The following is a 23,905-nucleotide window of genomic DNA, read 5'->3' as shown; positions in this document are numbered from 1 at the left end:
TATATACAGTATGATATATACAGTATGATATATACAGTATGATATATACAGTATATACAGTATGATATATACAGTATGATATATACAGTATGATATCATACAGTATGATATATTGTATGATATATGCTGTACCCTGATGAGTGGTTTCCATGTGAGGTCAAGGTGTTTGAAGGTGTTGGGAACACCGTGAGGATTCTCCAGGGGTTTCTCCTCCACCTTCTGTTTCCGCTGGTCGGCCATGGTCTGGAGTACCCTCGGAGCACGAATATCCCAGAACATCACACAGCTGGTCAGGGAGAGAGAGACAAACACAGGGAAAACAAAAGAAACAAACAAAAACACCAACAAAGAGACAGGACCTAACATTTGATACATCTAAACTATAATTGTATTGTTTTTCATTCAATATTCTTTTTTTTTTTTATATAAAACGTTTGCATTTAGTCAGTCATTTAATATTAATGCCACTTTGTACCAATCAGGGGCGCAGGTGACGATCTGAACACATATTCCATTCCTGTTCTCCATCGGTACCCCCATTCTAGAGACCTTATCAGAATGAAAGAGAGAAAATGAATAAATATCTACTACACCACAGGTAGGCTTTTCAGTCCTTGTCACGGTGAGTAATGATATCCCATTTAGGGTCGAAACCTTGTCCTAATAAAAGGGAGCACTTGGGAGCATAGACCATTGTGCCGCTGTATTTTAGTCCTAGAATAATGCTATCCCTCCCTCTATGGTTTTACAGGTTTGGCTCCCTGGGGACACTTTGACAATTGCCTGGTTTCACTTAAACCAATGACTGTCCGTGGATTGTAACGAAGCATTGCACCACCCACACGCTTCTTTAGACATAAGACACACTTTATTAGATGGTATAACCAATGAATGTTCACTCACTTCAAACGCAGGGCATACAAGGAGATTGAGGAAGGGATAACTTGATTACTATCCACCTCTTTAATAAAACCATGTGAATGTAGCCTGGGTGTCAAGTCTGTTTCTGCTCTCTTGCCAACTCCTTCTGGAATTGTCATGCTCAATATTACACTGGCACCCAGGCTAATGTGAAAGGCTTGTAGTGATATTATTACTAAGACAGCACTATATAGGCATCACAACAAGTCCCTTGAAGATGCGTGTTACCTACTATTACCTGCTCTGACCTGTTAGGGAGGCTTGTGTTGACAGGATCCCTGACATAGAGATGATCTATGATGATCTATGGTGCTTCCTGACGTAGATGGACCATAGCAATTATGTCTAAAAGCCTGTTGTGACATTCACCCTTGACCACTCCTATACAGCTATTCCTATAGACCTTCTCTACTGTGACTCATTTCACTGTTCATCTATCTCAGATCCTGCTAAAATTCATTGTGTAACGGTCAAAGTGCTTTTAAGTCAGATTGGATCGTAAATTAAACAGTCAACATACCAAAATTAGACTCAGAAATCATTAGTGTGATAAGAGGACCTAGCTAACCCTTTTAACGTAAGTGTTTGAATATCAGTGTGTAAATTAGGTGTGAAGGCTTAAAAGTGTCAGTTGAGTAGTTCTCACTGGACCCTGGTAGGTTGGTACTTTGTTAAGTGTATTTACTTTAGATCTCATAAGGTGGGGCCTCCCGAGTGCTGCAGCGGTCTAAGGCAATGCATCGCAGTGCTAGCTGTGCCACTAGAGATTCTAGGTTCGAGTCCAGGCTCTGTCGCAGCCGGCCGCGACCGGGAGACCCATGGGGCAGCGCACAATTGGCCTAGTGTCATCCGGGTTAGGGGAGGGTTTGGCCGGCAGGGATGTCCTTGTCCCATTGCGCACTAGCAACTCCAGTGGCGGGCCAGGCACAGTGCACGCTGACACTACAGTGTTTCCGCCGACACATTGGTGTGGCTGGCTTCCGGGTTAAGTGGGCATTGTGTCAAAAAGCAGTGCGGCTTGGGTGGGTTGTGTTTCGGAGGACACACGGCTCTCGACCTTCGCCTCTCCCGAGTCCATACGGAAGTTGTAGTGATGATACAAGACTGTAACTACCAATTGGATACCATGAAATTGGGGTGAAAAAAGGGGTAAAAAATTTGTGGTGGGAGCCGAGTGTGTTGAGACCAAAACTTTCAAGAATGTTTCATTTGGACAAAAACAGAAAAGTCAAATAGACAAGCACAAATCACATTAGTATTTTCCCATGGTAAGAATTCACAATCAAATAATTATCTAATAAAGCATCTTAAAGGGATAGTTCAGGATTTTTGCAACCACCTCTAACTTCTTTCATACTGGACGGAGAGAAATATTCACAAGTTCATCTAACTCTGGGGAAGTAGATAAAGGGCGTCATTGCCAAAATCCCGAACTATCCCTTTAAGTCAGTGGTATTCAAAGTCGGGTTGAGACAATTGCAGTGGCGTCGCCAAAATGAAACAATTTTGAACAAAAAAATTAAGGGTACAGAATATTGTATGGGCCAATATACAAACGTTTTTGGGAAAGGTCATTTGAGAAGAGCGATGAAAATGTAATTAATTTAAGTTTTTTTGTTGATTGAAAAATATAAATGTATCGATTTTAAAGGTCCAATGCAGCCATTTTTATCTCAATATCGAATCATTTCTGGGTAACTAACAATGAAGTACCTCACTGTAATTGTTTTCAATTAAAATGGTCAAGAATAAAACTAAAATACTGTAGCTTCTATACAAAGAGCAATTTCTCAAGCAAGAATTTTGCTAGGACTTTCAGGCGGTCTTTTCAGACAGCTCTTACACTTACATTTGAATGTTTTTATTTATTTTACCTTTATGTAACTAGGCAAGTCAGTTAAGAACAAATTCTTATTTTCAATGACGGCCTAGGAACAGTGGGTTAACTGCCTTGTTCAGGGGCAGAACGACACATTTTTACCTTGTCGGCTCAGGGATTCGATCTTGCAACCTTTCGGTTACTAGTCCAACGCTCCAACCACTAGGCTACCTGCCACCCCACTAAAAGGGCATTATCATAATTTTCACAATATTACTCCAACCTCAGTGTGGAAATATATATAAAACACAGGTAAATCTATTTTTGACTGCACTGGGCCTTTAACATTCTGTTTCTAGATTTGGGGAGGGGTGGGGTCCCCCAGAAATTCTGGATTCGAAACTGGAGTCCACACTAAAAAAGTTTGAATGCCACTGCTTTATAGTTTAGTCAAAAGACAAACAATTCATAATGATTCAAAAGTATCCCTCAAATTGCTCTCTTCATAAGGCATCAGTCTACCCTCACCCCGCTCTCATCCCCCTACAGCAGGTATTCCCAAACAGGGGTATGAAATGACGTCGGGGGTACGTCAAATAAAAATGTGATTCACATTGAGAAAAAAATAAAAAGTATATATATTTTCTTTCCTTCTTCACATTTTCAAACAGTACATTTATATTTTCCAACGGGGCTATACATTTGGGTTAGGTTTTTTTCTCGCATGAGTAGCCTCGTTTCACTGCCAAAAATAAAATTAAACCATCTAGTGTTCAGCGAAATAACAACACAATGTCAAATACAGGTAGCCTAGTCAAATAATTAACATCCAATCACATTAACCGTTACTCTCTTGCGGGAATTTCACTAACGGTCCGTATGTAGCCAAACGTAGCTGCTGCTGCTCATTCCATTTGCTCGAAAATTGATAAATGGTTAAAAAAAGTAAGGCCCGTGTCCATACAGACACATACCAGCTCTACTGGTAGTACTGCTACATCCAGCAGTACTACACCTGCACCTTTTGACGACACAAGTTGTTCTGCTTCCACGAGCACATCCAATGCTAGCATCAGTAATTCTACATTTGTTGTTAGCCCAGCTAGCATGGACACTGACAATTGTGAATCTGATGCAGCCGAAGAGCTACTGCCCCCTCACCCAGGAAAGCACCGAACAACAGACAGGGACGTTGGACCATCGAAGAGGTGCAAATATGACGAAAACTACATCGATTTGGGGTTCACTTATATTGGGAGTAGTGCCTTTCCTCAGCCACAGTGTGGTATATGTGCAAAAGACCTATCTCACAACTCGATGAAACCTTCACTCTCGCGCAGACATTTAGAAACAAAACATGCCAATTTGGAAAATAAGCCACGGGAGTTTTTTGAGCGAGAAATAAGTCAACCTTCGAGTAGTAAGACATGTATAAAAGCAACAGATACCACTAATAAGAAGGGGCTAGAAGCGTCTTATATGGTGAGCTGCCGAGTGGCTAGAACAGGCAAGCCCCATACTAGGCCAAAAAACCTATACAGACAATGTGTTCATCAAACAATACTGTTTCACAACGCATCAGTGACATGGCAGGAGATGTTTTGAAACAATTACTGCTTCGCATACAAGCCAATGAATTCTATGGGTTACAGCTGGATGAGTCAACAGACGTGGCGGGCCTGACACAGCTCCTGGTATATGTCCGTTACGTTTATGGAGGGTCAATTAAGGAAGACATCCTCTTCTGCAAACCACTGGAAACCAGGACAACAGGAGAGGATATTTTTTAAGAATTGGATAGCTTTGTGACATCAAATGGACTTTGGTGGTCAAGATGTGTTGGTATCTGTACTGATGGCGCAAAAGCCATGACAGGGAGACATAGTGGAGTGGTAACGCGCATGCAAGCAGTTGCTCCTGACGCCACTTGAGTACACTGCAGCATCCACCGAGAGGCTATTGCTGCCAAGGGAATGCCTGACAGCTTGAAAGACGTTTTGGACACTACAGTGAAAATGGTTAACTTTGTTAATGCAAGGCCCCTGAACTTTCGTGTATTTTCTGCACTATGCAATGATATGGGCAGCGACCATGTAACGCTTTTACAACATACAGAAGTGCGCTGGTTATCAAAGGGCAAAGTATTGAATTTTTTTTTATTGATACGAACTTAAATTTTCACTTGTCTGACCGCTTGCATGATGACGATGTTTTTTCTCGCCTGAATGATCTGAATCTAGGATTACAGGGACTCTCTGCAACCATATTCAATGTGCGGGACAAAATTTAGGCTATGATTAAGAAGTTGGAGCTCTTCTCTGTCTGCATTAACAAGGACAACACACAGGTCTTTCCATCATTGAATGATTTTTCTTGTGTGCAAATGAACTCAAGCTTATGGACAATGTCAAATGTGATATAGCGAAGCACCTGAGTGAGTTGCGTGCACAATTACGCAGGTACTTTCCCGAAACGGATGACACAAACAACTGGATTCATTATAATTGTAATGGGTGCGTGCTGGTGGCAGGGAAGTCAGGCGCAGGAGAATGAACTTGGTATGAACGGAGTCGTTTAAAAAGTGCTCAAAAAACTCAGAAAACCAAAATATACAAAAATAATTAAAAAAGTGGGTACAAAACCCGTCGCACACCAGAACATAACTGCATATAACATACAATCACCGACAAGGACATGAGGGGAAACAGAGGGTTAAATACACAACATGTGATTGATGGGATTGGAACCAGGTGTGAAGGAAGACAAGACAAAACCAATGGAAAATGAAAAATGGATCACCGATGACAAGAAGGTCGGTGACGTCGACCGCCGAACACTGCCCGAACAAGGAGAGGGACCAACTTTGGCGGAAGTTGTGACAGTAGCCCCCCCCCTGACGCCGACCTCGGGGACGATCCGGTGGGCGAGGCGCAGGGTGATCCGGATGGAGACGGTGGAACTCTCGCAGCATTGAAGGATCCAACACGTCCTCCACCGGAACCCAGCATCTCTCCTCCGGACCATACCCCTCCCAGTCCACGATGTACTGAAGGCCCCTCGCCCGATGTCTCGAATCCAGTATGGAACGAACGGAGTACGCCGGGGCCCCCTCGATGTCCAGAGGGGGCGGAGGAACCTCCCGCACCTCAGACTCCTGCAGCGGGCCAGCCACCACCGGCCTGAGGAGAGACACATGGAACGAGGGGTTAATGCGGTAATCGGGGGGAAGCTGTAACCTGTAGCAAACCTCGTTCACTCTCCTCAGGACTTTAAATGGCCCCACAAATTGCAGACCCAGCTTCCAACAGAGCAGGCGAAGGGGCAGGTTTCGGGTCGAGAGCCAGACACGGTCCTCCGGTGTGAACACCGGGGCCTCACTACGGTGACGGTCTGCGCCAACTGTCTGGCGCAGCACGGCGCGCTGAAGGTGGACATGGGCGGCGTCCCATGTTTCCTCCGTGCGCCGGAACCAGTCGTCCACCGCAGGAGCCTCGGTCTGACTGATGCCAAGGAGCCAGAACAGGCTTGTACCCCAATACACACTGGAAGGGAGAGAGATTAGTGGAGGAGTGGCGGAGCGAGTTCTGGGCCATCTCTGCCCAGGGCACAAATGCTGCCCACTCCCCCGGCCAGTCCTGACAATAAGACCTCAGAAACCTACCCACATCCTGGTTAACTCTCTCCACCTGCCCGTTACTCTCGGGGTGAAAACCTGAGGTAAGGCTGACCGAGACCCCCAGACGTTCCATGAACGCCCTCCTGATCATCGACTTGAACTGGGGACCCCGATCAGACACTATATCCTCAGGCACCCCGTAGTGCCGGAAGACGTGTGTAAACAGGGCCTCCGCAGTCTGTAGGGCCGTAGGGAGACCGGGCAAAGGTAGGAGACGACAGGACTTAGAAAAACGATCCACAATGACCAGGATCGTGGTGTTACCCTGTGAAGGAGGAAGATCGGTCAGGAAATCTACCGACAGGTGGCAACCACGGCTGTTGTGGAACGGGTAAGGGTTGAAACTTACCTCTGGGCAGGTGCCTAGGAGCCTTACACTGGGCGCACACCGAGCAGGAGGAAACATAAACCCTCACATCCTTAGCCAAAGTGGGCCACAAGTACTTCCCACTAAGACAGCGCACCGTCCGACCAATCCCAGGATGATCAGAGGAGGGTGACGTGTGGGCCCAATAGATCAGCCGGTCGCGGACAGCAGACGGAACGTACAGGCGCCCAGCTGGACACAGGAGGGGAGCGGGCTCTGCACGTAACGCCTGCTCAATATCCGCGTCCAGCACCCACACTACCGGCGCCACCAGGCAAGAGGCGGGGAGTATGGGAGTAGGATCCATGGGCCGCTCCTCTGTGTCATACAGCCGGGACAATGCGTCTGCCTTAACGTTCTGGGAGCCTGGTCTGTAAGAAAGGGTGAACACAAAACGGGTGAAAACACAGCCCACCTTGCCTGGTGAGGGTTCAGTCTCCTCGCCACCCGGATGTACGCCAGATTGCCGTGGTCAGTCCAGATGAAAAAAGGGTGTCTAGCCCCCTCAAGCCAATGTCTCCACGCCTTCAAGGCCTTGACGACAGCCAACAGCTCCCGGTCCCCCACATCATAGTTTTGCTCCGCCGGGCTGAGCTTCTTCGAGAAGAAGGCACAGGGGTGGAGCTTCGGTGGCGTACTCGAGCGCTGAGAGAGCACAGCTCCTATCCCAGCCTCTGACACATCCACTTCCACTATGAACGCCAAAGAGGGATCCGGATTGGCCAACACGGGAGCCGAGGTAAACAGAGCCCTCAGGTGACTAAAAGCCCTGTCCGCCTCAGCTGACCACTGCAAGCGCACCGGGCCCCCCTTCAGCAGTGAGGTAATGGGAGCCGCTACCTGACCAAAACCCCGGATAAACCTCTGGTAGTAGTTGGCAAACCCTAAGAACCGCTGCACCTCATTTACCGTGGTGGGAGTCGGCCAATTACGCACGGCTGCAATGCGGTCACTCTCCATCTCCACCCCTCCAATGGAAATGCGATACCCTAGGAAGGAGACGGACTATTGGAAGAACAGGCATTTTACAGCCTTGACGTACAGGTCATGCTCCAACAGGCGACCAAGCACTCTGCACACCAGGGACACATGCTCAGCGTGTGTAGCGGAGTATATCAAAATGTCAACAATACACACCACTACACCCTGCCCGTGCAGGTCCCTGAAAATCTCATCTACAAAGGCTTGGAAGACTGATGGCGCATTCATCAACCCGTACGGCATGACGAGGTACTCATAGTGCCCAGAGGTGGTACTGAAAGCCGTCTTCCACTCGTCTCCCTCCCGGATACGCACCAGGTTGTAAGCGCTCCTGACATCTAATTTGGTGAAGAAGCGCGCCCCGTGCATTGACTCTATCGCTGTGGCTATGAGCGGTAGCGGGTAACTATACCTCACCATGATCTGATTCAGACCCTGATAGTCAATACACGGGCGCAGACCTCCCGCCTTCTTCTTCACAAAAAAGAAACTCGAGGAGGCGGGTGAAGTGGAGGACCGAATGTACCCCTGACGCAAGGATTGGGAGATATATGTTTCCATAGCCTCCGTCTCCGCCTGTGAGAGGGGATACACGTCACTCCTGGGAAGTGCAGCGTCTACCAGGAGATCTATCGCACAATCGCCCCGTCGATGAGGTGGTAATTGAGTTGCCTTCTTTTTGGAGAAGGCGAGAGCCAAATCGGCATATTCAGGGGGAATGCGCACAGTGGAGACCTGGTCTGGACTCTCCACCATAGTAGCACCAATGGAAACCCCTAAACACCTACCTGAGCACTCTCGCGACCACCCCGTGAGAGCCCTCTGTGGCCAAGAAACAGAAGGGTTATGACAAGCTAACCAGGGTAGGCCCAGCACCACGGGAAACGCAGGAGAGTCAATAAGGAAGAGACTATATCTCTCTGTATATCTCTCTGCGTCACCATGCCCAAAGGCGTGGTGACCTCCCTAAACAACCCTGACCCTAATGGTCGACTATCTAAGGCGTGAACGGGGAAGGGCACATCCACGGGAATGATGGGGATCCCTAAACTATAGCCATAAGCTCTATCAATAACATTCCCAGCCGTGCCTGAATTGACGAGCGCCTTATGCTGGGAATGTAGGGAAAACGCAGGGAACGTGACAGACACAAACATATGTGCAACAGAGGGCTCTGGGTGAGAATGGTGCTGGCTCACCTGGGGTGACGCCAGAGCGCCCTGCCTGCTGCCTCGATTCCCAGAGGAACCAACCCGGCACCGACCGGCAGTGTGACCTCTGCGGCCACAGATGGTGCACGAGCTGGAACCCCCTCCGGTCTCCCTGCGCACCCTCCCTCCCAGCTCCATGGGTATCGGAGAGGGAGTGCGGGAGTGCGGGAGGATGGAACCACCAGACCCCGATCTGGACGTCCGTGGGTAGCCAGCAGGTTGTCCAGCCGGATGGACAGGTCCACCAGCTGGTCAAACGTAAGGGTGGTGTCTCTGCAGGCCAGCTCCTGACGGACGTCCTCGCGCAGACTGCAGCGGTAATGGTCGATCAGGGCCCTGGCTGCCTGCCCCATCCCGCGCCGGCAGCCAGGGTCCTAAACTCCAGGGCGAACTCCTGGGCGCTCCTCGTCTCCTGCCTCAGATGGTAGAGGCGCTCACCCGCCACTCTATCCTTGGGCGGGTGGTCGAAGACTACCCGGAAACAGCGGGGGAACTCCTCAAATTGGTCCAATGCCACATCTCCCTCTCTCCACACGGCGTTGGCCCACTCCAGGGCTCTCCCGGTGAGGCACGGGACGAGGGCGGACTCCCTCTTACGGCCCGATGGAGCTGGGTGGATGGTGGCCAGATAGAGGTCTAATTGCAATAAGAACCCCTGGCAGTTCGCAGCCCTCCCGTCGTACTCCTGGGGCAAGGAGAGATGAATCCCACTGGGTTCAGGCGGGAAAGGGGAGCTCAGGAGAGACCCCGGTTGTGCTGGTGGAGGCGCTGGAAGAACTCCCTGTCTCTCCCAGCGGTCCATTGTCTGGACAACGCAATCCATGGCAGCGCCAAGATGGTGAAGCATAACTGCATGCTCCTGGACGCGCTACTCCACCTCAATGGCCGGGGTACCTTCTCCTGCTAACTCAATAGTTCGGGTCGATGATTCTGTAATGGGTGCGTGCTGGTGGCAGGGAAGTCAGGCGCAGGTATAAACGGGGAGGGGTCAGCTGGAGACAGACTACAGGTGTCCCTGAGGGGAGGGGTCAGCTGGAGACAGATTACAGGTGTCCCTGGGGGGGGGGGGGGGGGGGTGCAGCGCAGCTGTTTGTCCCCCATGAGATACTGTAGGAAGCCTATTTCACTTCCTCAAAATCTTCAGAGTGAAACTAAGATAACTGGACTGTGACTTCTTGGTGTAATCTGTATTTATTAAATTATAAACCCAATGCAGACGTGATTATGTCAATACCAAGTCATTTCTGGGTAACAGGCCTTTAAACAGTCGAAGTTGACTGCAAAGTGTAAACAGGATAATTCTGTTAATAAAGTCAGTCTAAAATGGAGTCTGGAACATCTGTGCATCACAACAGGAACATTAAGGTTGGGTTTTGATTTGACGATGTCCATTTGCCCACTAACATGTGGTGAACAGCTGCGGTGACTTCTCACTATCCAATAGCATAGACAATGAGACAGACCCGCCCAGCAGCTCCGACTTTGTTTACAAAAGACAACATGTTACACATTTCTTTACTTGATAAATACTGCACCAAACACCTTCGTTAGATGTAAAATTGCGCAACTAAAACATCCTCGGCAAAACTTAAAAATGTGTTACAGATTTCTTGTTTTAGTTACGCAATTTTACATCTAACTAAGGTGTTTGGTACAGTGTTTCTCAAGTAAACAAATGTGTGACATGTTGTCTTATGTAAACAAAGTCAGAGCTGCTGGGCAGGTCTGTCTCATTGTCTATGCTATTGGATAGAGTCGTTTAATAAGTGCTCACCAAACTCCGAAACACAAAATATACAAAAATAATAAAAGTGGGTACAAAACCCGTCGCACACCAGAACATAACTGCACATAACATACAATCAAACAATCACCGACAAGGACATGAGGGGAAACAGAGGGTTAAATACACAACACGTAATTGATGGGATTGGAACCAGGTGTGAAGGAAGACAAGACAAAACCAATGGAAAATGGATCAGCGATGGCTAGAATGTCGGTGACGTCGACCGCCGAACACCGCCCGAACAAGGAGAGGGACCGACTTCAGCGGAAGTCGTGACAATAACCCATCATGCCCTGCCTCCAGTCCACTTACCAATATCTGAACAAGAGAGCCTCATTGAAATTGCAACAAGCGGTTCTGTGAAAATTGAATTTAATCAGAAGCCACTGCCAGAATTCTGGATAGGGCTGTGCTCAGAGTATCCTGCCTTAGCAAATTGCGCTGCGAAGACACTGATTACCTTTGCAACCACATACCTATGTGAGAGTGGACTCTCGGCCCTCACTAGCATGAAACCTAAATAAAGGCACAGACTGTATGTAGAAAATGATTTAAGACTGAGACTCTCTCCAATACAACCCAACATTGCAGAGTTATGTACATCCTTTCAAGCACACCCTTCTCATTAACCTGTGGTGAGTTATTCACAATTTCGATGAACAAATAAGGTTTTATATGTAAGATGGTTAAATAAAGAGCAAAAGTATTGATTATTATTAAATTATTATTTGTGCCCTGGTCCTATAAGAGCTCTTTGTCACTTCCCACGAGCTGGGTTGTGACAAAAACTCACACTCATTCTTATGTTTAATAAATGTATCGTATAGTGTGTGTGTGGCAGGCTTACAGTGATGGCAAAAAACAACATTTGAGAGTGTGCTGATCCTGGTGCTAGAGGGGGTACGCAGCTGGAGGTTGAATGTTTGAAGGGGTATGGGACTATAAAAAGTTTGGGAACCACTGCCCTACAGTAACTCACCCTGCCCTCATTCCCCTAGAGTAACTCCCCTCAGCCCCCTACAGTAACTCCCCTCAGCCCCCTACAGTAACTCCCCTCACCTCCCCACAGTAACTCCCCTCAGCCCCCTACAGTAACTCCCCTCAGCCCCCTACAGTAACTCCCCTCATCCCCCTACAGTAACTCCCCTCATCCCGCCCACATCCCCCTACAGTAACTCCCCTCATCCCCCCACAGTAACTCCCCTCATTCCCCTACAGTAACTCCCCTCACACCCCTACAGTCACTCCCCTCCCCCTCTCCTCCTCCCCCTACTGTAACTCCCCTCACAGTAACTCCCCTCTTCCCCCTACATTAACTCCCCTCTTCCCCTTAAAGTTACTCCCCTCATCCCTGTACAGTTACTCCCCTCATCCCCCTGCAGTTACTCCCCTCACCCCCCTGCAGTAACTCCCCTTGTCCCCCTGCAGTAACTACCCTTGTCCCCCTGCAGTAACTACCCTCATCCCCCTGCAGTAACTACCCTCATCCCCCTGCAGTAACTCCCCTCATCCCCCTACTGTTCCTCCCCTCATCCCCCTGCAGTAACTCCCCTCATCCCCCTACAGTTCCTCCCCTCATCCCCCTACAGTTCCTCCCCTCATCCCCCGACAGTAACTCCCCTCATCCCCCTACAGTTCCTCCCCTCATCCCCCTACAGTAACTCCCCTCATCCCCCTACAGTTCCTCCCCTCATCCCCCTACAGTAACTCCCCTCATCCCCCTGCAGTAACTCCCCTCATCCCCCTACAGTAACTCCCCTCATCCCCCTGCAGTAACTACCCTCATCCCCCTGCAGTAACTCCCCTCATCCCCCTACAGTTCCTCCCCTCATCCCCCTGCAGTAACTCCCCTCATCCCCCTACAGTTCCTCCCCTCATCCCCCTGCAGTAACTCCCCTCATCCCCCTACAGTTCCTCCCCTCATCCCCCTACAGTAACTCCCCTCATCCCCCTACAGTAACTCCCCTCATCCCCCTACAGTTCCTCCCCTCATCCCCCTACAGTTCCTCCCCTCATCCCCCTGCAGTAACTCCCCTCATCCCCCCACAGTTCCTCCCCTCATCCCCCTACAGTTCCTCCCCTCATCCCCCTACAGTAACTCCCCTCATCCCCCTACAGTTCCTCCCCTCATCCCCCTACAGTAACTCCCCTCATCCCCCTACAGTAACTCCCCTCATCCCCCTACAGTTCCTCCCCTCATCCCCCTACAGTAACTCCGTACCTCAAAGGTTCCCGGCAGCCACTGGATGTCTGTAATGGGTGCTTTGTGGCCATTCTCTATGCCTGAGACAGCACAGTAACGCACCACAGGGGTCTCATTCTCCTGCTTGTCTTCAAAGCCCTGCTGGGGTGACAAACACACAGGGATTACAGCAAACAGCAGGGTTTTAGTCACACAATACAGCAAACAGAAAACAACAGGGTGGCATAAGCACTGTCAGGTCAATCAACAGGTTCCATACCATAATAGCACTATGGAGGATACAGAGTGAAATACTTTATTGTCCCAGAATTGTCCTTTCTATTCTACTAAAGACAGAATTCAAATAATATACAGTTAGTTGCTTTGCTAACAGTGGAAATTAGGACCAGAATGTGGTTTATATTATATACAGAAGGATTTTGTTTTTTGCTCTAAATTGTTTAGGACCTAGAGCAGTGCATGTGATTTCACTTTGCACTTTGGCCACCACTGTCGTTGGCTCTGTTTCTCATTAAGACTGAGATCACTGGCTGATCGGAAAGAAATGTAGACTTAGCACTACAGCTGCATGCTTGGAGAATGCTGTATATGTTAGTGTTTGTGCATGTCTACTGGGTTATGGCACCCTTTTCCCTATATACTGTAGTGTACTACTTTTGACCGGGGACAATAGGGCTCTGGTCAAAAGTAGAGCACTATTTAGGGGATAGGGTGCCATTTGGGACACAGCCTGTCTCTGTGTTTAATGTTGATCTACAAAAGGTGTGAATATGGCAGGTTAGGACATACACACGTTCCCTTAAAACCATACGGGGGGTTTACAAGGCAATAACAGGTGCTAGTAAAGGACATCTTTAGCTGATAAAACTGCCATTGTTTGTTCTGAAAACACATAGGTGTAATCAGATGTGTGTGTGTGTGTGTGTGTGTGTGTGTGTGTGTGTGTGTGTGTGTGTGTATTGGCCATGAAAGACCTATCAGGGGCATAGAGGGGTTAGGTAACAACTGGAGTGTGGTGTGTGTTGGTGTTGTTGACTCTGGATACTGGATGTTGACTCTGGAGTGAACAGGGACACAGTGAATGGAGGGAAGGAAGATGGATGCAGCTGCTATCCTATTGTACCAGGTAATAAACAAAGAATAAACTGAGATAGAGACTAATGAAGGTTGGATATTAGGGCAGTGACGATAAGAGTATCGCAATATTTTTCCACTGAAAACATGAAGTTGACCAAACTCTTTAGTTCTTTAAATACCTGCTGTAAAATATTGTGTGCTATAGGTTGGAAAATAAATACATGTGACTCTGGATAACAACATAATGATATTTGTTTCCATGTTTGTTTCTTAAAGAAGTTAAATCCGCTTCATGTTTTGTTTCCTTGCCACGATACTAATGAGTATCGCAATACTGGAATCGTCCCACCCCATTGGAAATGGGATGGATGTGGCAGGCAACAGCTTTTGTGGTTCCAGGTTTTCTGCTTACTAGTTAAGGCTGGTTTTGCCATGGTATATGGTTAGGTTAGGTCAGAGATGGTCCATAATGTTGTAGTAATGTTGCCCTTGTAACAGGCTTTGGTTAGGTCTGACCTGGACAGAGTTGAGGTTTGTGGGGCTAAGCTGCCTAAGTATATGGGTTAGGTCTGGCTTGCTGTGATCGCCAGGGTTGTCTTGAAAAGGACCATCAGGACCGCTGCATTCCCCTTTAATTAAAGGCTGAGGATGAAGAGAAACCCGGCAAGCCAATGTGTCATCATCTCACTGCATCACAGGGCTTTCACTCTAAAACTTCGCCTAGAACTGGGGATCTAGATTGAAGATAATATTATGAACCAGAATTGGGACCCCTCATAGATTTGCAATGACCTCATCTGCAGAAGCATGCCATTGGGATTGAGTCAGTGTGATCAGGACAGAACGTTGATTAGTACTTACTAAAGCGTTGGTGTTTGCTGCAATGTTCTTTCCACCACTGGTGCGTGTGCCCTGTAATTGTTCTACGTGGTTGGATATATCCCATAACACAACCTGAGATAACAACAACACAAAGAAGTGTATTACTCAGGGTGGATCAACAACTCCACCTTCACCTCCTCTCATAAAACCCTCTCCTTTTAACGTATTATTAATGCTTCAGTTTAATATGACACATTTCATGAAAGAAAACCATGGAGAAAACAATGGAGGATAATGGCCAAAGAGGATAAAGATAACAAGGAGAGAACGAAAAGAAAGCTACACCTTCTATAAACAGCTATTTATCTGTTTTATCATATTCCCTTGAAATGAAGCCAGTGAGGCCAGTGAGGCCTGGGACGGAGGAGGACATGGGAAATCTACTCCTGAGATGGTTATATAATACAGCCTCATAAGAAAAAGTCCACAGTGCTGACAGTTAGTGAGCACTGAAACAGAGACAGGGAGGTAGGTAGATAGGCAGGGAAGAAGGGAGGGATAGAAGGAGGGAGAGAGGATGAGGGAGAGGGAAAGGAAAGGGAGAGAGAGAGGGAAATACGTTGGTGGATATATCCCATATTCCATAACACAACCTGAGATGACAACAGCACAAAGAACCTGAGTGAGAGAGAACGTAGTTGATGAGTATTAACATCAAGAGGGAAACATTTGGTCAGCAGCATCAAAGAGGGCAGTAGAAAGATGTTAACTTAGCAGTAAAAAGATGGAGAGAGTGAGAGAGAAAGAGAGAGAGACGGAGTCAGAACCTGGCCGTTCATGCAGCCACCAACAATAATATTGGGGTCGGAAGGGCAGAACTCAAAGGAGAAGACGTCGTCTGGGCACTCCAACAGCAACTGCAAACAACAGAAAAAGAGAAACCCACAGCATTACAGTGGGCTGAGGCATTACATTTCAAAGCAGAGAGAGACTTTCAAGTACTAGGGTCCCTTGCCATCGAATGTATTTATTTATTCTAGTTATTCAATACACTCAGCATTTTAAATCCATGGCCTTGGCTAATCCCATGTGCAAATGATTCCATTTCACTGAACATAAAACAACAAAAAAAAACCCAGAGAAACAGCATTGTAATGCAAAACAATGAGTTAGGCTGCATTATGTTCAAGTGCAGCACTGAATTTGGTCTATTCCTAACAAGTGCAGCACTGAATTTGGTCTATTCCTAACAAATGCAGCACTGAATTTGGTCTATTCCTAACAAGTGCAAAGCTGAATTTGGTCTATTCCTAACAAGTCCAGAGCTGAATCTGGTCTATTCCTATCAAATTTGTTTATTTTATCTGCTGAAAATGTATTGCAGTATTTTTTTTAATCCCTAAACCACCTCATATACAGTACTTTATAATGGCTCTATTATCCTTGGGTAAATTCAACTGTTCAACTCAATTGTAATTAATTACGAGGCTCTTACTTCAACTTAACCAAACAAAGGCTTTGAATGACAGTTCAAAGCAACTTCTAAAGCCATTCTCTTTTTAAGAGAGCTCATCTCAAACAGATCTGACGTGAGTCAAGGGTGAGAAGAGAGATATTGCTTGTAAGCTGTCAGTGAGGATTTATCCAGAGAGAGGGAGGTAGAAGAGGATGAAATGAAAGAGAAGACTTTGCCATACCATACCTGTGGGTTGATGGGATCAGAGAAGCTCCAGAAGAGAATGAGGGAGGGGTTTAGGAGCAGCTTAGTGGAGCCATTGATCCTGTCCTCGAAGGACAGCCTCTCTGTCACAGCCACCGCTATCACACCTAAACACAACCACATATTCTTTCTTACTATGTGTAATACGGATTGTGTCTGTATACCCATCTGTATGTGGATGTTGTCTATACATTCTGTCTGTACCTTCTGTCTGTACCTTCTGTCTGTTTATTCTGTTTAGCACTATTTCGCTCAGCTTGAATTCCGGGCACATGTAAATATACTTAAAGGTGATTCTGATAAACACTGTCATAATGTTACAGAACCATACAGAAACTACCACAACCACATATAACTACTGTCAAAACCATACACATGTATTTGATACCATTCTGCTCCAGCCATTACCACGAGCCCATCCTCCTCAATGAAGGTGCCACAGACTCCTGTGACAGAGTCATTGAACCCTGGTCACTTTAATAATGTTTACATACTGTTTCAACCACTTTATAAGTATATACGGTATTGTAGTCATGGCTCCTCCTATATAATACATTATTTCATTTTTTTGGATTATGCGTGTATTGTTATTGTATTGCTAGATATTACTGCACTGTTGGAGCTAGTAGAAACACAAGCGTTTCACTGCACCTGCGATAACATCTGCAAATCTGTCTAAACGACCAATACATTTTCATTTGATTGTAACACCCATACAGTAACTGATGATGATAAGTATTCTGTATGTTCTGTTCAGTGGCGGAACATTACTGTTCCTTCATTTTGACAGACAGTCACCCCTGTATATCACTGTCTGTCTGCTAAATGTAAATGATTGCATCTTTTTTCGGGCCACAGTAACAATCATTCATAACCACACTCACACTGCAGACCCTTCAATACAGTAGGCACCTGTACTGTTCCCCTTGTCTCAACCCCGTGTCCATGTTCTTCATATAAATATGATTACTACCTCCTGGTTAATGAGGACGCTTCCTGCTGTACTTCCACCGGCCAACCCATTAAAGCCTCATTGACTTGAACGGGAACGCCCCTTCTAGTAACTCTATTTCTATGATGTTCCTGTCCCTCACCGTTGATGGTGGGGTGCCAGTTGATGTTGCTGATGGTTTTCTCCTTGCTGAAGTGCAGGTCAGTGAAGGACTGGTACTCCTTCAGGTGTGGGTCAGCCTTCCGTCCATAGCCACTGTCCTCCTCACTCAGGGCCTTCCAGTCGTCAAAGAACACATCCATGATTTCATTCTGCTGGATGGCTATCTCAAACCTGGGAAGTTCATTTAATAAAGAACACACACATCTTTACAGGGCGTATACACTCAAGACGGCATCACGCGGTAAAACAGCAGATTCCCATTCATTTTCAATGGAAGGAAAGTTGTGAGAAGCAGAGTGGGCGGGGGGACCGTTGGGAGATGCGAGCATGGGCAAGGGAGCTGAACAAGGCGGGACTAAAGTTTGGCAAAGCTGAACTTTATGCAAATCTACAGCAATATCATGGCGCAAGTAACCAATCGAAGCTCACCATAGCTTCCAACCCCTACTGGATTGGCTGACAATGGCTGTTGATACGTAGCACTACCTAGCATGCTTGCTAGCTTGTTAGCACCCACATGCGGGCGGCCATAGCGTGGCTAGGCGAGTTACTGCTGTATAGTATAAAACGATTTTTGTGACATTGTCAGCTAACCCATCTACAGTATATCTCGGCCGTCAGGTGCTGACTAACGAAAGATAAACTATATTTAAACAAATGTTTTAAGTAATACTCTCATCTCTCCTTCTCAGACATTTTTTTTTATGTTAGCCTGGATCCTGTCTCTGCTCAGCTATTACATTCCACTCCTTGTCACTCCTGTCATTTGCCAAATATTCAGGAATGGCAAGGAGTGGAAAGTTAGCTAAAAAGATTGGTAACCAGACTAGTCTGATGTACAGAACAGGATGGAATGTAGAACACAGTAGGTCATGTAATAGATTGATGGTATACTGATAGGATAGGACTTTATCGAGTACTAGTCAATAAAATGTTTTTTTATTTTGACTTTAAAAAAACATTAGAGCTTAGATAATGAGCAGAAAACATACATCAGCATAAACCATGGAGAACTGCCAGAAGAAAAGTCAAGTCTCCATAAGTTACTTTGTGCATATCTTGATCAAGCCTTGGCTTTCATAATGTATGAGTGGATTCCTCAAGGCCTCAAGGCTGCACTATAATGTATAACTCTGGTTGGCTTTCAGTCATTCCATGCATTAAAACGCTCCCTTTGAGTCCCAGAGACTCGATCGTATCCATCATTTAAATGATCCCTTACCTGGAGGCCACCGAGTTGACGAAATTCTTCAGATTCTCAGATTGGAGGCAGTTTTCTTTCTCCTCCTCGCTGAACTCTCTGGGTTCGTACTGCATACACATACTCCTTGGATATGTCCTATGGAACAGAACAATAATGGATAAAGTAGGCAAACTTTTGCTTCAATGTTCAATTCAGATCATATTTCAGTACAGGGTATAGTCATTCTAAAACGATAAAGCATTTGATGATTCATTGTAATGATTCATTAAAAGAAAGTTATGAATCATTATAACACATCTGACATTGTTAGGTACTGCCAATGTGGACTAGTAGCTGCAGGACTGTACCATGGTCTATTTTCTTCCCCTGTTCTACCTGGCTCTAGTTACAACATGACCTACCATTGTGTTTGGGTGCTGGAGCTCTTGAGGTTGGGGATAGTCTGCACTCCAGTGTGTCTCTCCATCTGCTTGAGGCTGAAGTTCTTGTCCTGGTAGGGGGTACATTCAAGGAAGCCATCCTTGGTCTCCATGGCATTACGGTCAGAGAAGAAGATCGGTGCCCCAAACTCCCTCCGCACCCTGGAGATCCTATACTTCAACTGAGACGGAGGAGGAGAAAGAAGAATGAATGAGAGAGAAAGAACTTAGCTATTAGATCATTATCTAATTCATTCAGAACAATCATTTAGTAACAATTCTATTTTCTGTTTTGATATTTGAATTATATTTTTAGGGCCCTAAATTCCGGTGTTTTACCCTGGGTCTGGAGTCAGTGACAGACTCTTCCTCTATCTCCTGTTCGCTGCCCAGAGAGATCCAGGGCTGGGGTTCAAAGGTTTTCTGTGCTGCAAACACCTCCGACGGCTCCCGCTCCAAAGCTACCTCAACTCCCAAAGCCACTACAGGCTACATGGGCCAGACATACAGAGAACACTGTAATGAGTAATAGGGATTATATTGAAGACATGAATGATATTCTTCTTTAGATGTTTTGAATTTGAATCATTACTTTCTTTACTTATTTTACAATCCCTTTATCATATATACAGATGTAAGGGCGTTTTTCTCCTAGTATGTCACAGAGTACTGTTTTTAAAAAACATTTTCTTCTTCATGAGGGGCAGAATACTGGTGGTAAATGGACTCACCTTTAGGTGCCTCTCCTTGGCATCTGCTGTTAGAACCAGGTAGAAGCTGGATCCGTAGATGAAGTCTCTGTCGTAGCCCAGGAGGAGCTCATCTTCAGGGTAGTCCTGTTGTATCACATAGGAGAGAGAGGGCATTGAGAGCACAGTGCACTGCACACACAGAGACTAGCAGGTTGGCATAACATGTAAGTACAATTTGACTAAAACAGTGATATATTTTCAAAACCAGATTTTTTACTCTTAACCTTTAAAATGAGTGCCATTGTGAGTGAAACATGAACCAGTAGATCATTTATAAGGGCTGGGGGGGTCTTGGTCAGTGAGAACTTGAATTGTTGTCCCAAGGTCTTAGAGAGGACAAACAACCACCCACACGTCACCATGGAAACAGCACCACCCCACACAGCGGAGTGATATTTGATGATCAGGGTTGGGGAGTAACAGATTACATGTAATCCGTTACATGTAAAGGCATTGCAAAAAAACGGTAACTGTAATCCCTTACGTTACCAGCTAAAATATTGTAATCAGATTACAGATTCTTTTGAAAAACTAGATGATTACTTAAACTCAGAAAGGATGCTTGCGAGGGAAAAAAATATGCTCAAACTTGCACACTTTTGATAGACTTAAAGGGGCAATCTGTAGTTGCTACATCCCTTTTTGGACTTATAAATTATATATAATAAACTATATATATATATATATATATATATATATATATATATATATATATATATATATATAGTGACTTGCAACTGTATTCATCCCCCTTGGCGTTATTCCTATTTTGTTGCATTACAACCTGTAATTGAAATGGATTTTTATTAGAATTTCATGTAACGGACATACACAAAATAGTCCAAATTGCTGAAGTGAAATGAAAAAAATTACTTGTTTCAAAAAATTCTAAAACAATACTACAGAAAAGTGGTGCGTGTATATATATTCACCCCCTTTGCTATGAAGCCCCTAAATAAGATCTAGTGCAACCAATTACCTTCAGAAGTCACATAATTAGTTAAATAAAGTCCACCTGTGTGCAATCTAAGTGTCACATGATCTGTCACATGATCTCAGTATATATACACCTGTTCAGAAAGGCCCCAGAGTCTGTAACACCACTAAGCAAGGGGCACCACCAAGCAAGTGGCACCGTGAAGATCAAGGAGCTCTCCAAACAGGTCAGGGACAAAGTTGTGGAGAAGTACAGATCAGGGTTTGGATATAAAAAATTATCAGAAACTTTGAACATCCCACATAGCACCATTAAATCCATTACTAAAAAATGGAAAGAATATGGCACCACAACAAACCTGATAAGAGAGGGCCGCCCACCAAACCTCATGGACCAGGCAAAGAGGGCATTAATCAGAGAGGCAACAAAGAGACCAAAGATAACCCTGAAGGAGCTGCAAAGCTCCACAGCGGAGATTGGAGTATCTGTCCATAGAACCACTTTTAGCCGAACACTCCACAGAGCTGGGCTTACAGAAGAGTGTCCAGAAAAAAAGCCATTGCTTAAAGAAAAAAATAAGCAAGCATGTTTGGTGTTCGCCAAAAGGCATGTGGGAGACTCCCCAAACATATGGAAGAAGGTACTCTGGTCAGATGAGACTAAAATGTACCTTTTTTGCCATCATGGAAAATGCTATGTCTGGCGCAAACCCAACATCTCTCATCACCCAAGAACACCATCCCCACAGTGAAGCATGGTGGTGGCAGCATCATGCTGTGGGGATGTATTTCATCGGCAGGGACTGGGAAACTGGTCAGAATTGAAGGAATGATGGATGGAGCTAATTACAGGGAATTCTTGAGGGAAACCTGTTTCAGTCTTCCAGAGATTTGAGACTGGGACAGAGGTTCACCTTCCAGCAGGACAATGACCCTAAGCATACTGCTCAAGCAACACTTGAGTGGTTTAAGGGGAAACATTTAAATGTCTTGGAATGGCCTAGTCAAAGCCCAGACCTCAATCCAATTGAGAATCTGTGGTATGACTTAAAGATTGCTGTACACCAGCGGAACCCATCCATCTTGAAGGAGCTGAAGCAGTTTTGCCTTGAAGATTGGGCAAAAATCCCAGTGACTAGATGTGCCAAGCTTATAGAGACATACCCCAAGAGACTTGCAGCTGTAATTGCTGCAAAAGGTGGCTCTACAAAGTATTGACTTTGGGGGATGAATAGTTATGCATGCTCAAGTTCCGTTTTTTGTCTTATTTCTTGTTTGTTTAACAAAAAATATATATTTTGCATCTTCAAAGTGGTAGGCATGTTGTGTAAATCAAATGATACAACCTCCCAACCCAAAAAATGATTCCAGGTTGTAAGGCAACAAAATAGGAAAAATGCCAATCCATTGATTCTTGAAGAATATAACTTAGAAATGCCTCATGAGCTTAGTTCAACTGTCACACTCCATGAGAACCCAAAATATAAGCTTGTTTTTCACCAATGTTTGTAAACATTGTAAATGTAATAGCATGGTTAAAAGAAAAATGTTGATATTATGGAGGGTCAGTCCTTGCATCTATTAATCTAGAAGTGGTTACATTTCTCCAGGCCCATGCATCAGCTTTTTACCAAAACAGAGGCGGTACGACCGTTTTGTTATGGTTAAAGACAGCATAAACAGATATGGGACCAGGCTAGGAACTGAGGCAGTGTTTTTCCCCCAGACCCCTCAACCTAAACATGAGGCCTGTGAATCAACCATCATATTGGTTGGGAGGATATGACATTTTAGTAATTTAGCAGACACTCTTATCCAGAGCGACTTAAAATTTGTGGTGTTGGTGGTAACATATTTAATATATTTTCATACTATTTTCATACTGGTCCCCCGTCGGAATCAAACCCACAACCCTGGCGTTGCAAGCGCCACGCTCTACCAACTGAGCCACACGGGATTGCCTGTATGCTTCCTCTGTATGACAACAATAACAACGACATAGAGATCAGCCTACCAGCACCAGCTGCTTCACGGGGCTGAAATCAGACACAGCTGCCCTCATCCTCATGTCCTGCACGATGTCCTCTTTCCTCAGGATCTTGTAGGGGTTGTCCCCCGTGACGTCCTCGTCACAGCGACACCCAAACAGCTCCTGGGTAGCCGAGGTCAACGTCAAGGGGAAGATGTCATTAGGATGACCTTGATGTGAGGGGGACAAGGGTCAGACTGTTAAGGGAATTTGTCCAATAAGAACACAAACTTCTGTTTTCTGTTGCAATACATTTTGCTGTGCTGTGGCCTCCCTTAGAGAGTACCTCCAATTCCCAGTTGCAATAACAAGAAAAGATCTAATACAAAAATGTACAGCACTGTTCTTAATTGTGTTTTATCTGATTGTAAAAAAGTATGATAATACAAACATCATCACCAGCCTACAAACAATCAGAACAACAACATGATTCCAGTAACAGCATACACCAGAGCACGACAGTATTCACTTTGAAGCCTTTTGGTAAACAGGCTAGGAAGCTTCTCTTGTATACTTACTAAAATAAACTTATCTTGGACATAAACACAGGCTTACAGTGCATTGCATGCTATAGTAAACAGGGCTTTGCATAATTATAGCTCTCATCTCACCTGTGGCCTGCATCAAAGCCTTTCCACAGGGTTGAGGCTGAGGAGACCCAGAGAATGCTGAAGTACAACTTAAGTAACCACTTCCCAACTAGGTGTGTCTTCCCTTTGTATTCAGACCACCAGCGCCCATGCCAAATTATTGTAGTGGAAACTCAGACCATTCATTTACAGTGGGTGATGTGTTAAACATGCCATGTGGTACTTATGGAAAATATGTTATGCTTGAGTGATGATGAGAGGTTAAATGTAACATATGA

The 23,905-nt window shown here is 45.7% G+C and overlaps 1 protein-coding gene across 4 annotated transcripts in view; it reads right to left on the bottom strand.

Moving 5' to 3' along the window:
• dnai3 (dynein axonemal intermediate chain 3) overlaps window positions 1–23,905 on the bottom strand; it is a 36,779-nt gene that overhangs the window by 10,348 nt on the left and 2,526 nt on the right. For 3 of the 4 annotated variants that reach the window (XM_029707910.1, XM_029707911.1, XM_029707908.1), the window contains exons 4-15: window positions 23,023–23,207; window positions 20,052–20,156; window positions 19,660–19,809; window positions 19,303–19,502; window positions 18,920–19,036; window positions 17,678–17,868; window positions 16,566–16,690; window positions 15,691–15,780; window positions 14,903–14,995; window positions 12,983–13,105; window positions 476–549; window positions 133–286 (exon numbers count right to left, since the gene is read on the bottom strand). In XM_029707910.1, coding sequence (XP_029563770.1) covers window positions 133–286; window positions 476–549; window positions 12,983–13,105; window positions 14,903–14,995; window positions 15,691–15,780; window positions 16,566–16,690; window positions 17,678–17,868; window positions 18,920–19,036; window positions 19,303–19,502; window positions 19,660–19,809; window positions 20,052–20,156; window positions 23,023–23,207 — 1,607 coding nt within the window. The remainder of the gene's footprint in view (window positions 1–132; window positions 287–475; window positions 550–12,982; window positions 13,106–14,902; window positions 14,996–15,690; window positions 15,781–16,565; window positions 16,691–17,677; window positions 17,869–18,919; window positions 19,037–19,302; window positions 19,503–19,659; window positions 19,810–20,051; window positions 20,157–23,022; window positions 23,208–23,905) is intronic. The other variant, XM_029707909.1, reaches the window with a different exon arrangement.

The sequence above is a fragment of the Salmo trutta genome, chromosome 22 (assembly GCF_901001165.1).
Source record: "Salmo trutta chromosome 22, fSalTru1.1, whole genome shotgun sequence".
In the NCBI taxonomy this organism is placed as follows: Eukaryota; Metazoa; Chordata; class Actinopteri; order Salmoniformes; family Salmonidae; genus Salmo; species Salmo trutta.
This window is presented reverse-complemented; position numbering and strand designations above follow the sequence as displayed.